This window comes from Parasteatoda tepidariorum, chromosome 5 (genome assembly GCF_982258835.1).
Source record: "Parasteatoda tepidariorum strain Cologne lab strain chromosome 5, Ptep-v5.0, whole genome shotgun sequence".
Taxonomy (NCBI): domain Eukaryota; kingdom Metazoa; phylum Arthropoda; class Arachnida; order Araneae; family Theridiidae; genus Parasteatoda; species Parasteatoda tepidariorum.
This window is the reverse complement of record NC_141759.1, coordinates 68,574,342-68,593,318: the sequence shown is the minus strand read 5'-3', so window position 1 is coordinate 68,593,318 and position 18,977 is coordinate 68,574,342. Positions and strand designations below refer to the sequence as shown.

The window sequence follows — 18,977 nt, the reverse complement described above, 5'->3', positions numbered from 1 at the left end:
AGGTTTAGAATAATAATCCTTTTGAAGGTGTTTTTTTATTTTATTATTTCAAGTTAATTTATTGATAAAAAATGATCGAACTTTTTTCAATCAAGGAATTGAGAAAATAAAGTTAGAAGGATTGTAATTGTATGAACTAATATTATACCACTATAATATTTAATTTTAGATTATAAACTTTATTACTGCAATACACAGTTCTTCTATTGTCGCTTCAGTATGTTTAACATGACAAATAAGAGTAATATCTAACATAACTTCAGGAAAATTCTATGCCTTCCTGAATTTCAATTAAGTACCGTTTCTTCCAATAAATTTTTGCGTGAAATTAACTGTATATAAAGAGTTAAATATCATTTTTCTGTAAAAAAATTAAATCTTCCTAAAATACGACGACTATTTTTCGGTTACATGAATTAAATAAATGATGGATCAATACTATTGGAAGTGTATAGTTAATTTAAAATCATTTATGCTGGTAAAAGTTATAAGTGCTTCACTGATTTGTTTGAAAATGTATGTTAGAAACGTTCGTCTAAATTTAACGAGATGAGAGAAATTTAAAATATTGAACTAAATGATGCCGACGCCATTTATAAAGTGGTATACAATTTTTTTTAATTTCCAAATTCAAATATTTTTATGTCTGTAGTCTAAATCAGTTAGAAAGCTTTTCAAAGAAGCTGAAATACAAAAGTGTCGAACTAAGAATCTATTTAAAGAAATTGTAAACTCTAATCTTAACTTTGTTCTTGAAATCTATATAATGAAATCTAAAACTTTAAATATAGATCCTAAACTCTATGAAACTAAAAACTTATAAAACTAAAATTGAAATTCAGTTATGTCAAAATTGAAAATTAATTAACAAACTGGTAGTGTAATTAAGCAACCATCGAAATCGAATATATTATCTTCTGAAATATAATAACGTCTAACTTATGAATGTAATAACTTCTAACTTATGAATATAATAACTTCTAACTTATGAATATAATAACTTCTAACTTATGAATATAACAACTTCTATCTTATGAAGTTAATAATGTGTCTGTAATTGAGGAAATTAAAATCTAATAATGAAAAATAATTAATGAAGTTGGAACATCATATTTGAAATCGAATAATAGAACTGGAAAAAGTTAACTTTTAAATTTATTTCACAAACCTGAAATCAAAACAATCGATTTAAATATAAGGAAAAAGCAACTTTAAATGACTACGTTTAATTTTTTTTTAATGCAATTACTTACTTCTGTGAACACACTTGTCAATTGATCACGCTTAAAATAATAAGAAAACTAGACAAATCGATCTACAGCTGAGACTATATTATTAGTTGGAAAACAGGAAATCGCTGCCCGTGCGAGAAATACCCTCTCATATAATCCAACAAAATGACTCAATTTTAAAGAAATGCTTTACTTTTTTTTGATTCGCTGCTCTTGCAGCACTCAAATGACAGTTAAATTACTCCCCTTCTCTAAATGAGCAACCAACCCCCGTCTTTCTTCGCCTCGCAGATCTTATCGGACAAAATCCAATGGTTTACGATAGGACGTGTTTACTATTTCAAAAAGATTTCTTGCTCAATAATCACGATTAAAGAAGACAACGAACCCTGTCACATATATATGTATGGGGATCTCTGTATCTTCTTTTGGTTGAATAGTTAGAAGTATGAAGAAGAGAAAGGAAAGAAAAAAAAGAGCAATTCGACTTATGCGTTGAGGTACTGCGGAACAAACAAGATGCTCTTTTCTTTTGAATTGCTTCGTCTCCCCTCTAAATGCAGCCAAGATTTGGTTTACCGACCTCATAGGGGTCAATCCACTTTTTCCCTTCCTATACTACACGTCCAGGATTGCACTTACTATTTCATTTTTTAACTATTGTTTTGGTCTGGAATTGGAAGACAGATTAAAATTAGGTTTTACTTTCTCTTCTCGATTCTGAGTATAGATTAAATATCAGTTTTCAGTGTCGTCGTCTTTGAAACTTGAATTTTTTCTAATAAGTATTATTTTATGAGCTTAATTTAATATCATACGCTTATTTTTATGGATAATGTTGGCAGTGTGAAAAGTCATAGAAATGTTATTACTCGAAGTTTTCCAATAAAATTAAATTCTATTGTTACTAAGATTTTTAAATACCTTCCTTTAATCTTCGATCAAATTTTAAAACTAAACAATTTATAGTGTATGACCAAAAGAATGTGTATAAAATGTGATGATTTATGAATATTAAAATATATGATATATAATTATATGCATGATATAGTGTCTATAGTGGTAATGAGTAGGCTATAAAATGTTAAAATTTTAATTACAGATAAGGTGATTTAAAAATTTAATTTGTAATTACTTTTTAATTATAGTTACAATATAATCAATAATATATTGTAGCAGCTTAGATTTCATTAAATCACTTCCCTGGATGCCCCCCTGACGGGAGCGGAACGGGGTTAAGCTTTGATATATATAAATGATTTCATTAAATCACACATCTGATACTACTGAGTTACAGCGTTTAAACGTTAAAATGTAACTGTATTTAGAAACGACTAAAGAAATCTTATTTAAACTTTCGTCGGAGTATTGTAAAATGTTTCCGAAGTTTTTTCATCCGTTCCCGAAAAATATATTACCAAAATGAGCAAAATACTTATGATAATTGCAAAAAAAAAGTCTGTATTAAATCCAATTTTCAAACTATAAAGAGGATATACTTTTCACAGTTATAGACTATTTAATGTGTACGGTTAAAACGTGTTACTCATAAATTATCAGTTGAGGACATTTACTTTTATCAGAAATCTTTACGGTTGTGATTTGATTTGATTAGCTAAGCCTATTTGAATGTTAAACGAGGCTTTACAATCTAGCCGTCGTCATAAAAAAAAGTTGAAGATAAAATCAATTATTCCTCTATGAATGGTTTCCGCTTTCATAATCAGCAAAAAAATAAAAAAAAAAATCTTAAAAAAATATAATTTAAATGGTTTTTTATGCATGTGAAAATGAATTTGTTTCTTGAAATTCTAGATACTTTTTTTTAAATCATTGATTCATATGCATCTTAATTAACTTTACTTATTAATCTTTCTTATTTATCTGTAATTGATAGGATTCTTGAAATGACTATTTGTTATTATTTTAAGTTAAATGATGATTTTAGTTTAGGGATTGTTCTGGAAAAATATAGCAATAATGTAGTTTTCTATACTACATTATAATTTTAATAACTTTAATGTTTAGATTGTAATCTATTTTTAGATTTGAAAATGCACTATGCTAATTGTTGATAACTTATTAATTGAACTTTTCTAGTATGTCAGGCTATTTAAAATCTATGCAATTAATAATAATAACATTAATAGCTAATGCTATTTTTTGAAAAAGTAATAATAATTATGCCGTATTTCATAATAATAATTCAATTTTCTTTCAAAAACTATTTTTTTCCTATAAAAGTATGCCTTTATGGGGTGACCATTCTTTTTTTTTAATTAAAAAGTGAAATAACATTTATTAAAACTGTTACATTTTTCTCCTCTTACAGTATTCTGCACTTTTGCGATTACCTGATACCATGTCTTATTCAGAAAAGATGCGACATGTGGAATGCATCATAGACATACTGGATCTCAGATCTTGCCAAGACACTAGTAAGTTAATTTTTCTCTATATATTTCCCTCCTCCTATATTAACAATTCATAGCTAGGGAAAATATTATTGTAAGTTTTGATGGTATTATTTTCGTATCAATTATATTTTTTTTTTAAACTGAACACTGTCTTTCAGCTTTTTTGAAAATCCGAAAATACTAAAGCAGATAATCAAAAAGTACTAAATGAAAAGATAATTCAAGAATAATTCAATCAAGAATTTTCATGAATATAACCGCATGAATAATAAGAGTCGTGAATCTAAATTTATTCGTCTTGCTGCGCTGCGGGGAAAAACCCCACGCGTTACTTCGTCAGAAGTGATGGAAGGGTTGAAAGTTTTTTTTCTATTGGAACCTTTGTGTGCAATTCTACTGTCGTCATGGCTTCGATCTTTGTTTACTTCTAGTTTCTTACTTTCGTTCCCTACTTGGAAAATCTTACTTTCGCACAGTTTCACCACTTTTAGCAGAATATTGTTTTATGCTTTAAATGGCTGTTAAGTTAGGTTTGTCCAAGGGTCATTAGAAACAACAACTTTTACTTACATTGGCACTTTTAATTTTTTTATTCACTTTAATTTTTCCCAGTGTAAAGCACTTCTAATAGTTATTGAATTTTATCATTTAATTTCAATTATTCATTTTAAACAAGTTGTTAATTCTACCATTTATAAATTGTGATTCGATTTGGCTGATTAGTTGTCAACCTACTATAATGACTCTATTAGACAATAAACTAGCGTAGGCTGTTTCACTGATACAATACTTAACTTTAAACTGAGTTAAACATCAGCTCTTTCATTCATATGTTACGTCTCTTTATTCTGCTGCCGCTCTTTCTTTCACATTTTTAATAAGTTTTATTCTGTACATTTAATAGTGTATTCTTAGTTGCTGAAAAAAATCTGTCACCATAAATTAAACACAGCACGCGATTACAATGGATTTTTTTTTCATTTGTGATTTTCCTCTATTCCACCTGACATCGTGAGCTAGAAAATATATCATTTCTTTGTGGAAAATAAATATAAAAAAAAGTGTTTTGGAAGCTGTGATTGTGTTTGAAAGAAATTTGATTGTGTGTGTGTGTCCTAGTGACAAGAATACTGTGCCCGAATTCTTTGAATGCTGGTGTAGTGGTACTAGGTAATAAAAAAAGACCTTCCCTGTAGAGTTCAAGGCGCCAGAAATGTCCATATTAGATATTCTTTCCTTCTAAGAACTAGTCTCTGCAACTTATAGGGATAAAGATGGAATAGTGTAGACAGCTTCTTCATACTGGGTTCAAGGTCAGCTATAACGGCCAGTTGTTCTCAAGAAATAAAAGATTGGAGTAAATAGGTTAGGTGGTTGTTCCGTTTTAACTCTTCTAATATTGACCAAACTCCTTATTGCTCTATAGCCTATAATCAAAGGTTTCTATTTATCCGACATTTTTAAATTTATGGATTGAGAATGCATACTGAGGCACGTGCTTGCTTTGTTCTAGAGCAGTGGCGGGAATCCGTGATTCTCGTGTTATTGTTTCCAGTAGCGAAAGCTAATTTTTCCTAGTTTTATATTCTGTTTGCCTATCGGATTGCTTTTCGGATATTGATTAACATTCTATGGTTTTACCTTTGACATTTCTCGATGCTTGCTCTTTCTAAACATAAAAAGGTACGATGCATTTTCTAAGACCAAAGTAAACTAATTATTGCATATTAAACATTATTCCCAAATACAATTTTCGCGAATATTTCAGTTGTGCGGAGTTGCAATATATTAAAATATAAAACTCCTAAAAATAAGACACACTTAAAATAAAAATAAGAGTATTTTAAGGTTAGATAAAAATAAGAGTATTTTAAGGTTATTTGCTAAAAAAATATAGATTAACACTATTCACTAAATCTAATATACACATAAGATATAAAATAATGTGACAGTGCGTTCTGTCTCTCTTTCTTTGCAGTATTTTATACAAAATCAAATTTTAATGCATACTGCAGATAAAATATTCATAATTCAAAGGTAAAAAAAAATCTTTTTCAGCACCTAAATATATTGAACCATACAACTGGGCCTTCTTTTGATTAGCGTGGCATTACTAATATTCAAATTATTTGCTAGTTAAAACTTTTTGAATTCTAGTTATCATCACGCATGCTGGTGTCGTTTAATGCTGTTCACAGTTCCAAGAAAAATCTTCCCTAAGGCGTATCATAAAACCGCAAGAAGAAACAAAAAATTACTCTTTTTCTTCTTTTATGCAGTGTGAATGACCGCTGCAATTTCGTTAAAGCCATCTTCGTTATATTCCCTGGCGTATTACAAATCCTTTTTTCCAAGGCTGTGTTTCTAAGCCCTACAGCTAAGCCAACGCGGGTGTCGCCTTTTCTTTGTTTCTTTTCTGCTTCTGCATGTATTTGAATCCAAGTTTTCAGGCCAAGGTTTTTGGGTCAAACACGTTTTGGTTACTGGTTTCAACTTGTTCAACCCAACTACCCATTTCCCTTATTTTAAACGTTTTTGGCGACATTTGATTAATGTTTTTTCTTTTTAGGCGTTTTGAATTCCAGATGCTTTACCATGCATTTACTCATGCCTTAACGACCTTAATGACATTTTTTGTTGTTGTTTTATTTAAAAGAAATTATTATTGAATATGCCTATTCATTTATTTGAAAATTTGTAACAACATATTTGCCTAACAGTAGCAATTATACTTTAAATTTTAATGATACTAAGCAATGCATTGTTCATTCAATTTATTGTGTTCGATTTTTGCTGTAAAAATAGTTTTTAAATAGCTATAATAATAAAATATCGTATAATTAATATTTAAGATGTGTAATAAATCTGAATAATAGCTAATAATATTATTCAATTTACTCGATAGTGAGCTGACTAGATTATGCAATTAAATTGTTAATGTGCCTCTTAAAATGTGAAATTAATCTTAATAGACTCAGTTGATTTTACTTCCTATTTTTTAATGATAGGTGTACAAATAGTGCGATCTGTAACATCATAGTTCCATGCTTTAGAAATTTCTGTTAGGCTTTCTCGTAAATTGCTTTTTGGCATGGATTCTTGCATGAAATGCAAACAGGAAAGGATATACTGCTTTCTCTAAAAGTTAAGTGACTGCGAAAATTAATATTTCCCCATCAAATGCGTTAACAAGTTTGAAATGTTTCGAAATATTTTGGGAAATAAGATCTAAAAAAAAATCGTTCGTTAATTAGAAAACTCACTCGATACTTGGAAGTTATTTTACGAAGAAATTTACAAAATGTTCTTGGTTCCTCGAAGAAAAAAATTGCAAAATAGAAAATCTCTTTAATAGAAGTCCGATTGTAATTCGAAAATAAGGTTGATAACTAGAAACTTTATAAAAAATGGACTCCCCTTGACTGCGATGACTTGATCCAAGTTTGCGATCTTGAATTCTGGGAGAGGAAAGGTTAGTATGTTTTTAGACTGAGAGTGAGTGAAGAAATAACCCTCAGGTTATTTCCTTCTGTTTTTTTGGCCTATCCCCAAAACACATAGTGTCTACATCTGATTGAAACAGTTTAAATAAAAATTGATGTCTAAAGAGTAATTAGCGATATTTCATTGTTGCACCGGCTGACAAACAGCTTGAATGTTTCTACAAATAGATTGCTTTCATTTGTGATAACGTAACTCATTTTCTCAAATGTTTTTTTTTTTTTTTTTTTGTTCTCGCCTCCTTTTCTTTTATTTTAGACTATTTCTTTTTTGTCTCACAAGGAGAGATTTTTTTGACATTCTTAATCACACTTCAGGTTTAATTTAAGTAATTAAGTTAATTTCTTTTGTTTCATATATATGGTTATATTCCATCTATCCATGAATTTATCCATTCATACATGTTGTTAATCACACTTCAGGTTTAATTTATGTAATTAAGTTAATTTCTTTTGTTCCATATATATGGTTATATTCCATCTATCCATGAATTTATTCATTCATATATATTGTTAATCACACTTCAGGTTTAATTTATGTAATTAAGTTAATTTCTTTTGTTCCATATGTATGGTTATATTCCATCTATCCATGAATTTATCCATTCATATATGTTGTTGATAACACTTCAGGTTTAATTTATGTAATTAAGTTAAATTCTTTTGTTCCATATGTATGGTTATATTCCATCTATCCATGAATTTATCCATTCATATATATTGCCAATCACACTTCAGGTTTAATTTATGTAATTAAGTTAATTTCTTTTGTTCCATATGTATGGTTATATTCCATCTATCCATGAATTTATCCATTCATATATATTGTTATATTCCATATATCCATGAATTCTCTCCATATATATTGTTATATTCCATCATTATTTAATTATATTCCAATTAAATGAATGAAGAAGTGATAACCTCATTTTGGCCATACCCTACAATTTTTGAACTTTGTGCGAAATAAAATTATCAGTGGTAGTAAACTAACTTACACAATTTTCATAAAAAAAAATTTCTCTATGTCTCTCTATGAATTATGTCAATTACTAAGTATTGTGATTTTTTTTTATAGTTATTGGTGATATGTTAAAAAGAGGATTATCAGGAGGAGAAAAGAAGAGAGCAAATATAGCCTGTGAGCTGTTACAAAACCCCTCACTTATGCTTCTCGATGTAAGAAAATTCTTTTGATTACTCTTTGAAATGATTTATGAAATAAATATATTTTGCTGTGTTTAATATTCCAAGCTTAATTAATTTGAATTATAGTTGCTTTTTACTTTATTCCTGCACTCTTTTCTTTAAATAAATGCAATTTTTACTTAGATATTCCTTAATCATTTTAATCGTCAATCGTGTCAGAAATTCATAATAGTCAGTATTTTTTTTTAATATTTATTTTAAATTTAGTGTAATTTTTGACAAAAGATTTGATGATTACCAGGCTCAAAAACAATCGATGATTAAATACATTAAAATCATTTTTGTATCATTATAATTTTTTTTAAACATTGTCTCCTTTTTAAACTGGTCTAGTTTTTAAACTTGATAACAATTTTAATACAACATTCTTATGCTTTTCTAATGTCATGTTTATTTCATTTCAGGAACCTACCTCAGGCCTTGATTCTTGTACAGCACATTCTTTGATGGTTTCCCTGAAAAGGTTAACAGCTGAAAACAAATCATTGGTTGTAACTGTTCATCAGCCGTCCAGTCAAATCTTTTACATGTTTGATAAATTACTGTTGCTCTGCAATGGTCAGGTGGGTATATTGTTTTATTTTACTACATAAATATATATACTTTTATATATATATATTCATGTAAGATGTAAAATTTTTTCAACATTCTTTTTAATTTTATTTATATATTTCTGAATACTACAATAATTTTTATTTATATCTCTTAAGGTTGCTTACTTTGGAGAAGCTGGAAAAGTGGTTGACTTTTTTACCCGCTTGGGAATGCAAATTTCTGCTCACTACAACCCTGCAGATTTTATAAGTACGTATTCTTTACAAATCAAAATTTATATTTCTGTAACTTGCATAGCAAAGCAATGAGTTTTGAATTGGAAATTAAGTTTCTGAACACCATCTAAAATTTTTAATGTTATTGTTAAAAATAATATGCTTTCATTACTCTTAATCCATAATAATATTTTGAAGCTGTTCATTTAGTAATTGTTAATTGTCAACTTTTGACAATTGTTAATTGTCACTTTTTTACTGAAAATTTAATTACCTTTTTTTTAATAATATTTTTTTAACATAATGTTTGTATGCTGATTAAAATATGAATGGAATTTTTTATTGCAGTGGAACAAGTGAAGAAAACTACAGATGTTCAAGAAAAGATTATTCATGCAGCTATTGAACAAAAGTAATTTTTTTTAAATCTCTAATATTCGCTTACTAAATTATTGTATGAACATATTTAAATTATTATCGAATCGAAAACTATTCGTATTTTTCATTAAATCACATAAAATATAATCAAACTTTAAATGTTTTTCTTAATAAAATATATTAATTTTGAAAAAATTGAAAAATTAAAATTGAAATTTTATTTATATTAAAATTGAAGTTAAATAAATTTCTTCATTATTATAGTAATTTGAAAAAATCTTAACATCAAATTTAAATTTTAGGAAAGACCCTGAATACCCCAAAGAATTGCAAGAAGATTTCTATTGCCCATCAGTTGTCATTGACTCATCTCCCCCATATGATGGAAATGGAAAGTCAGTTGAATGCATTCAATGCCATAGGCAAATGTGGCCCGGTATGAACCACAGGTAATTTAAACACTTTATCATGACTTTAATATCGAATTTATCATAACATTTATAAGTATATATTATATTTATTAGAGCATTTATTTTTTAGTTAACCTTACAGTGTTTTGTTGAATATGTCATTAATATTATTTATTTAAAGCATTTATTATTAAACTTATTTATTGATATTTTTTGTTTAGTTTATAATTACATGTAATTAATAAATTTAACAATTAATTGTTTGTAAAACTATTATTACGTATGTATTAAATTTATCCTCGCATTTATTATTTATTTGCCTTTAAATCTATTTATTGATTATATTATTACATTCATCATTAATTATACATATTTTTACAGTTATTTATTACATTCATCATCCACATTTATTTGTTTTATTTATCACTATATTTGATATCAATTATATTTTAACAGTTATTTATTAAATTTACCATCATATTTATTTTTTTTTATTCATCACTATGTTTTTAATCAATTGTAAATTTTTTTAACATTTATTCATTAAATTTATTATCATTTTAACTTGTTTTATTTCTTACTATATTTATAATCAATTATGCATTTTTAATATTTATTTATTACTAAATGTATCATTAATCATTACACATTTACTTCACTATATTCATAATCAATTATGCATTTTTTAACATATATTTATAATCACATTAATTTTTTTTATTTATCATTACATTTATTTTAACATTTATTTATTAAGCGTTATTACAAATTATATTTTCTGACAGTTTTTAATGAAATGTTAGTTGTTCGTTTGTATTTCTAACAAAATATTCCCAGCAGAAATGAAGAAAATTGTGAGCCATGTAACCATTCTCTGTGGAATATGTCTGAAGAATCAATGGATCACAACCAACCAGTTGAATTGAGAGTTGTTATTGATTCAGATAAAAAACTACAAACAGTTTACAGTAAAGTTGGTAAGGAAAATGTTTTTATATTATAATTCATTCTTCAAATGTTTTATATTAATTTTTTCTTGCATTTGTGTATAAAAAATAAAATTCTTTGCGTTTAATTAATTATATTCTTATTTGAAATATGAGTAATAAAAGAATATTTTAACTTTTACTTTGAGTTATATTTTTCATTTATGTGAAGTTTATATCGATTTATTCTTATGTTAGAATCATTTTTAAATAAATAGTTTTCAAATTTTAGGAATTAATTTCGGTAATTGGTATTAGTTTTCTATTATTATTTTCTTAAAATGTTAAGAACTTTTCAAAACACAATTCAAGTAATTTAAATGTAAGTTTTTTTAAACTAAATTTTCACACAAAACTGAACAGTTTTCCTAAATGAGTCATTGATAATCAAGTATCTAGTACTAATCATTAATGATAAAATAATTTTGTTGTGTAAATATATGTTTATTTTGCCCAAATCCTAACCAATGTAAGTATTCACTCCATAGCACCCTTACAAATAATTTATATTAATTTTTTTCCTGATAAATAGGCAGCTGCTTTTATTATTATTTTTTAATTTTGCAATGCTTGCTTATTCTCTTTTCTTTAAAAATTTTTTATTGGTGCTCATGTTGTTCATTCGCATTGTTTGTTTTATTTTGTTAAGTTTGAATTCTTTTTCTTTATTGCATGTTGCTTTTAATTTTTCTTCTTCTTTTGCTTGTATTTGTGGCTGTTTTATTAAAATAGAGCATGTTTTGTTTTACAAGCAGATAAGTGTATAAAATAAGAGTCGCATATTTCTTTACTGTGTGGAACTGATGAAGGTAGAGTGCATCAGAAGGAATATGGGAATCATATGGATTATAGTAAAAAATAAAATTAATTTTAAGTTTTTTAAAATTTATTTATTTCTACAATTATTTCCTTGATTAAGTAAGGTGAAGAATTAATCTGAATTTATTTAAAATTATTTTACATTTTCTTCAATTATGTTAGAAAATGTTTACTCTAAATACATTATTATAATACTGACTAATTAAGTTTCAATTCATATTTTACACCTTTTCTTTATTATATTTATGATCTAATTATTTTTTTACATTTTATTATGTGTAGAGATATAAAATTTGTTTATCTCATATAATGAACGACTTCTTTAACTTATAAAAATAATTTCTTTCTAATTGTATTATTTTGTAGAAAGGAATTTCTTTTAAAATTTTTATGATAGCACATTGGCATGATGATTGACTTAATGATTTCGAAGTCGACCTAAACCTCTTAATTGTCTAACGTTTGTTCAGATTTTATAAACAATCAAATTTGAAAACTGTGCAGTTTTGTCGAATTGTGATCGATTAGTTATGTTTTAAATTATAAAAGTAAACTTGTATTTTAGGAGTACGCTATTTTTATTTTAATATGTTATTATTTTGCAAATAGTTTGTTTAGACACGTTTGCATGAAAAATGACGTCATTCTTTTTAAGTTACATTATGTCTCTAAATTCTGATAATTTAGAGCCATTGATGATGTCTTTAAATTTACAAATGCACTAAGTATAAGAAAAAAAAGAAAATCATTCTGAAAACTGTGCAGTTTTGTCAAAAAGCACTTTGACTAAATATTTATGAAGATCATCTATTCTTTAATTCAAAAATTTTTTAAATTGAGCATTACAATAAATGAAAATATAATTATTTAAACAATTTATAATAAAATATATTTTGTTACTAAGTAATATTTTTCCAAATAATTTTGTAGCTAGAATATTTTGCATGAATTCAGTAGCTATAATTTATCTAATATTTCATTACACTTTTAAAAAATGGTTATGTATTTGATGTAGTAATTCTGAATTTTCAGTTAAGCAATCAAATTTGACTTTTTTAATTTAAATAAAAATTTTTCTTTGTAATAGAATCCAGAGATGACGATGATTCCGGTAGGTCTTCTTGGTCGGAAGCAGCTAGTTCTACTTTTAGTAGCGAGGTAGACCTGAATGAGGAGAGAAAATGGCCGACATGTTTTACCACGCAACTAAAAGTTCTCACAAAGCGCAACTTTGTTGAAGCTCGATCCAGAATGCTTTCCAAACTGAACTGGGTTCAAACCTTTGCATTGGGAATTCTCTGTGGTCTTTTATGGTTCCAAGTACCAAGAGTTGAATCATCCATTGTGGACATTAGAGGATGGGTAAGGGAAATAACATTCTCTTGTTTATCATAACTGTCAGCTTTTTTTAAAAATTTTGATAGTGGCTGTGAAATAACTACTAAAGTATTCAAATTTATCTCTTTTTTTAAAAAAACCCGAAAAAAAGGAAGAAAAAAAAAGAAGAAGAAAAATGTCCGCATTTACAAAATAATAATTGATAGTCATGATTTATGTATACTTATGTTTAATTTTGTGTTAAATTGTGCTACTGCTGAGAAAAATGGATTGTAAAAAGTGTAAAAGTTTACAGCCTCACCATTATATATTTAATTGTGTGCTTAATTCAAGACAAATCGAAACATAATTATGTATGTTTAAATCAATGTTTAATTTTGACATCACTGAGAAAAATAGAGCGTAAAAGTTGGCAGTTATGAATGATATATTTAATTATACAATAAATACTTGATTATTTTTTTAAAACTTTCAGTACATTTTTTAAAATGTCATTATGTTTTGCTTATTTGCAGATATTTTTTGGAACTACATATTGGATGTTGTTTGCACTTTTTGGAGCTTTAGTTTCTTGTAAGTATGATTACAACTAAGTTTTCCATTGTAATATTATTAAATTATTAAAGGTATCTATTCCAATTTGCAATCAACTAATACTTAAAGCTTTAATGTAGCAAATAGACTATTAGCATTAGTCAATTTCAATGTGATCATAATCATTTAACACTCTATAATATAATAATTGTATAAATATCAATTTGGTAGAATAATAAATTCTAAATGTTTTTTTTAATATTCTGTGAAAAATATATTAACATGTAACTTTAGAGATTTATATTGATAAAGTTAAATTTGCATTGTACTTTTAAGCATTCATTAGGAATGTATTTTCATATCTTTTGTTTCACTTAAAAAGATCTTTTTATTATACTTCTCTCAAATTAATTAAGCTAATTATTGGTTAAATAAATGTATAAAAATATTTCTTATGTATTTAATTCATTGCATTATTTTCCTTATGCATAATAGGCCTTGCTAGTTATTTTAAATTAATATTAATATGAAACAAAATACATTAAATAGAGCCTTTTTATTATAATTAATGTTTGTTTTTATTTTTCAGTTCCCCCTGAGAGAGAAGTTATTAACAAAGAGAGAGCATCTGGAGCTTATAGATTATCTGCCTATTACATAGCAAAAATGATAGGTGAACTGCCATTAGTTATGACACTGCCAACAGTTTTTCATGTGATCTCATACCTCTTGCTTGGAGCTCACAATGCTCAAACATTTTTCAGTCTCTGGGGCTTCCTCTTACTTAGCACAATAGTATCACAGGTAATAAATCTTCATTTTATAACATTTTTCTAAATGTTTATTTTTAATACCGCTGTGACTGAAATTGTATTCGATTAATGTTATAAAGTCTTTTTTTTATGAATAAAACTGAGAAACAGTTTTGCATATTTCTTACATTATGTGTGAAAAAAGTATTCCAAAAGCTTTACTTTCTAATATTATTGATTGTTTGCACACACATACTGTACAGCAGAGTTTAATCATGTATGAATTTTTTAAGTCTTAGCAATGGAGATATTTGCCATAAAATTGCTGTCAAATGTAATTGAAATTTAATTGGAATCCAATTGCATTTACACAGCCCCAATACAGTTATTACTGATAATTTCATCAAATGTGATTGATGATGTCTATATTTAAATACAAATATTACCATATCCAGAAAAACTTGACACTTATTTTTTTGTAAATTATTATTTGATACAAAAAGTTACCTATGTGTGAAATATTGAAGTAATTGAATGTTAAATTGTTAAGAATATTATTGTTAGAGTATTTATTGCCTTTCAAAAAAATTAATTAAGTGCTAGTTCCTTTAAATGCTTTATATTGAAAAAACATTTCAAAGTAAGAAAAGGATTTTAATACAAACAAAAAAAATTTTTTTTTTTGAAAATGAGACAGCATTTTACACATTTTCAATTTTTTTTGTGTTAATACATGTTATATGGCTTAAATATGATGTAATGAGATATTCTATAAATATAATAATTACTGTAAACTGACTGAACTATTGAAACTAATGTTAAAATATTAATAATTAATGTGGGATTTTTATCAGTAGGAAAAAACAACTTTAAAAGGCAAGTTTAAAACTAATTAAATTCCAATGAATTTAATTGTATTTGTGTAGTATATTTTACAATTAGTTTGTTTTCTAAATTATAATTTTTAATTTCTTTTTTTATCAGAGTGTGGGACTTTTTATTGGTGCTGCTTGTGTTGATCTCCAAGTATCCATCACAGTTTCTGCTCTCTACTCTCTTTCAACCATGCTATTTGGAGGATATTATGTATCTTCTATTCCATATTGGTTGAAATGGTTACAGTATTTCTCCATGGTTCATTATGCCTACCAAAATATGCAGATGATTGAATTTGGTGGAGGACCCCCCATGAGGTAAATAAATCTTCACAAGTTGTAAAACTTCTTTGAAAGAGAACTTGTTTTATGAGATCTAATACTTTAATTATAGAACTTGCAGTTGAAAAAAATAAAAATTTATTGTAGCCATCATTTTACAAATAAATAAAAAATTTTATGAAGATATGTTTTATCATATTTAAATATAGCATACAAAAATATTAGACGTCATTATGAATCAAAATTTATATTCTTTTCACAGTTGTACTTATTTAAAATTAAAAATAGTAATGTAGTAAAAAAAATTCTGCTTTTCATATACATTATGTTGCTTCTGCATTTTTCATTTAATTTTGAATTTGAAGAGATTTAAAAACGATGTTTTAAAGTCAATAACAGTTTTGAAAAACGAACTCTTAGTCTCAAAACCAACAGAGACATTTTAATAAATTTTGACAAACATAATTTAATTGTTCGTTTTGTCGTGTAAATAAGAAAAACTAAAGAAAGCAAGTGAGGAAGTCACAACATTCTTGAACTGAATTGCTTGTAATTTTATTCCTTTGTATAATTTTAAAAAATTCATTTAACATTAACTTTCAAAACGATTGCTAAAATAAATTATGTTAAAATATCTAATTCTATATATATTTTATAAATATGTAATTGTGTATATGTATATATATATAAATATATATATATATATAAATTTTAAATTTATAATAGAAACTTTTTTTTATTTGTACTTGTTTCATCACAGAAGTTTTCTTCTGATATTACGTATTAAGAAATGTTGTATTCCTAATATTTATAAAGAAAAAAAAATTTAAGAAAATGTGTGGTCAAATTAAAAAAAAAATCTCAAATAGGAATCCAGAAATCACGAGAGTATACTTTATTAGGTGTATTTCTTACTGAATAATAATTTTTTACAAAATTGTATCATCAACAAATTTAATTATCTACTAATTCAATATATACAGACTGCTAATGTTGTACTTTTCCTTCACAGGTGCGCTGAAGAAAATTCCTTATTCGAAATTTGCCGTAACAGTAATACGAACTCTACAGTGTACATTCCAGCTGACCATATTGTCAACCAGCACGGCCCATCACTGCCAATGTGGGCGAACACACTCATTCTCTTAGCGTTTCTGGTCATATTCCGACTGCTGGGTTATGCAGTGCTGAGATACGCCCGGAGACCTAAATAGTGTATTAACCACATATATCATCAACCACGTGACCACCGAAACATTCTCATTTTTTGAAAAATAATTCCTTTTATTCTTAAAGGAATAAAACAAATTGCACTCTTTTCCAAGTCATAGACTCCTTTGGACAAACGCAAATCTGAAGTTAACTGATATATTATAAATAAATCCATTTATATCAATACAGATTTATATATATATATATTATGCAGTATAAATGTCTGGATATTTAAAATATCAGTTTCTGCATTAGGGTAAATAAGTACCTAAACAGAGGGCTGCTCTCCCTCGGAGAAGAAGTGCATTTTTGTTCTAGAAAGAGTACAAAACGTGCTCATTTTTGGATGATGTGTTCACCGAGTGAACGTAATATGAACATATTTTGATATCTAGCCATTATGTGAGTCTCTTTTAACATTTTACTGTATATAAGTTATGAACAAATTGATAAATATTATTAGAAGATATTTGTACTCTAGTGCCAAATGAATAACAATTATGTGGAAGGCCCAAGATTAAAGAGAGGAGGAAGATGTTGAAAATAAGGACAGTTTAATTGTGATATTAAGAACAAAACGTTCTTTATTATGAAACGATTTAAATGATGGAAATACATTTCTAACCATTTAAGTACAAGCACATATGTTACATGCTTCAGTCAAGGTGCATTCATCAATGCATTTCTTTTAAATTACTTATATGTTTAGTGCATGTTTCATAAGGTAGTAAATCATTTGTTTGAATTTAAACATTTGTCTTAAGTTGAGATGATTAATTGCACAACTTTGATTTGATCAATTTCTTGCCATTTAGAGTTGAGTTGCATTTTCACATTTTTATAGTTCAAAGTTTCATACATTTTAGCATATCATTACTGCACATAACTGTCCATATTCAGATTTATATTTTCTTTGTCTTTTTTTTTGGCGTGGACTTTAATGCTTGTAAGAAATTCCTCATATTTTAAGACAATTTTTTTGATTGAAGTAACAGTTTTCAAATATATTAAGAGCTTATAATATAAGACTGTCTTGGGTTTTATCTCATGTAATTTAAACAGTTTCATGATTAGTTTTAAGTAATTGTTTGTGAAGAGAAAACTAGCCTGATAATTTCATTGTACTTTGAAAATTTGTCCATGCCTGTCATAAATTCATTTATGTTACTTTTTTTTAATGTTACGTTGATGTATTTCATATGTGTTTGAAAATTGAAAATGTGCTACTGAAAAAAAGCAATTCGTAAAAAAAATGCGTATTTTATTATTTAATGTTTGAAGTTAATTGATTTTACTCAAATAATTAAATATTGATCTTAATTGAGAGTTGTACAAAAGTTTATAGTTAGTATTTGCATATACGTTCATAATATATTTATATATGATTATCATTTTTAAGTTTTAGAGCAAAAGTGCCTCTATAACATTTGAGGATTATTGGAACGCTATAGCTAGGGCTATTAAGTTCACATGCACAAGCTGTGAGAGTGAAAATGGCTGAATGAAAGATTAACGAAATGAAATTGAACGTTTTTGAAATAGTTTTCAACTATGCAATAATTCATGTTGATTGCTTAAAAGGGGTAATAAAACAGATTTATTAGGTGGATAAATTATCTTATCAATCATTTAAATTTAAAAACTAATCGATTATTTTTCATTTTTTGGTGAACAATATTATCTAATGTAATTGAAAAATCATAATTTATTTTAAAAAAAGTATAAAAAAAATAATGATTAATATTAAAAAATATACATCTTAATGTTTATTAAATAATTAACTAATATAACAATATTTCTTCAAAATTTCATTTTAAAAATAAATTTAAAAGATCAATTTGTCGATGTGATTCTGTAATACATTTTTTTTCTACCTTATCTTATATTATCCCTTTCTAGCTTTCAAACATACGTAAAAGCAGTGTTATGTATTTTATGAAATCTTAATTATTTAAACTATCTGTACTTCTATAAAAATTCATTTACCTGAATTACACCTTATTTAATTAGTATATTAGAAGCAGTGCCTCTTCTTACTATGTTAACGTTCCTAATATTGTGATATCACCATATAGGGTGCTAAGAGAACTGCTATCTATTTAAGTATGATAATTCTTTTAATATTTCTGATCAAAATCTTGCTTATTTTTTAGTTTTATATTACGTTCTTCATTCCTATAAATAAGACTAAAGTCATAGTCCTACATAAAATCAAAGATTGTACATGAATTTTTTTTTTTTGGTTCCTGTAGAAAAATTTTAG

At 26.4% G+C, this 18,977-nt stretch overlaps 1 protein-coding gene across 6 annotated transcripts in view; it reads left to right on the top strand.

Moving 5' to 3' along the window:
* The window catches only part of LOC107444682 (uncharacterized), a 165,219-nt gene extending 146,774 nt beyond the window's left edge, over positions 1-18,445 (top strand). For 3 of the 6 annotated variants that reach the window (XM_016058907.4, XM_071184849.2, XM_071184848.2), the window contains exons 4-15: positions 3,565-3,670; positions 8,228-8,328; positions 8,763-8,921; positions 9,069-9,162; positions 9,477-9,540; positions 9,809-9,955; positions 10,757-10,893; positions 12,809-13,083; positions 13,575-13,632; positions 14,183-14,397; positions 15,330-15,538; positions 16,515-18,445. In XM_016058907.4, coding sequence (XP_015914393.2) covers positions 3,565-3,670; positions 8,228-8,328; positions 8,763-8,921; positions 9,069-9,162; positions 9,477-9,540; positions 9,809-9,955; positions 10,757-10,893; positions 12,809-13,083; positions 13,575-13,632; positions 14,183-14,397; positions 15,330-15,538; positions 16,515-16,716 — 1,767 coding nt within the window. In that variant the 3' untranslated portion in view covers positions 16,717-18,445. Of the gene's footprint in view, positions 1-3,564; positions 3,671-8,227; positions 8,329-8,762; positions 8,922-9,068; positions 9,163-9,476; positions 9,541-9,808; positions 9,956-10,753; positions 10,894-12,808; positions 13,084-13,574; positions 13,633-14,182; positions 14,398-15,329; positions 15,539-16,514 lie in introns of all 6 variants that reach the window. The other 3 variants (XM_016058902.4, XM_016058916.5, XM_016058910.5) reach the window with 1 other exon arrangement.
* Positions 18,446-18,977: the final 532 nt, after the last annotated feature.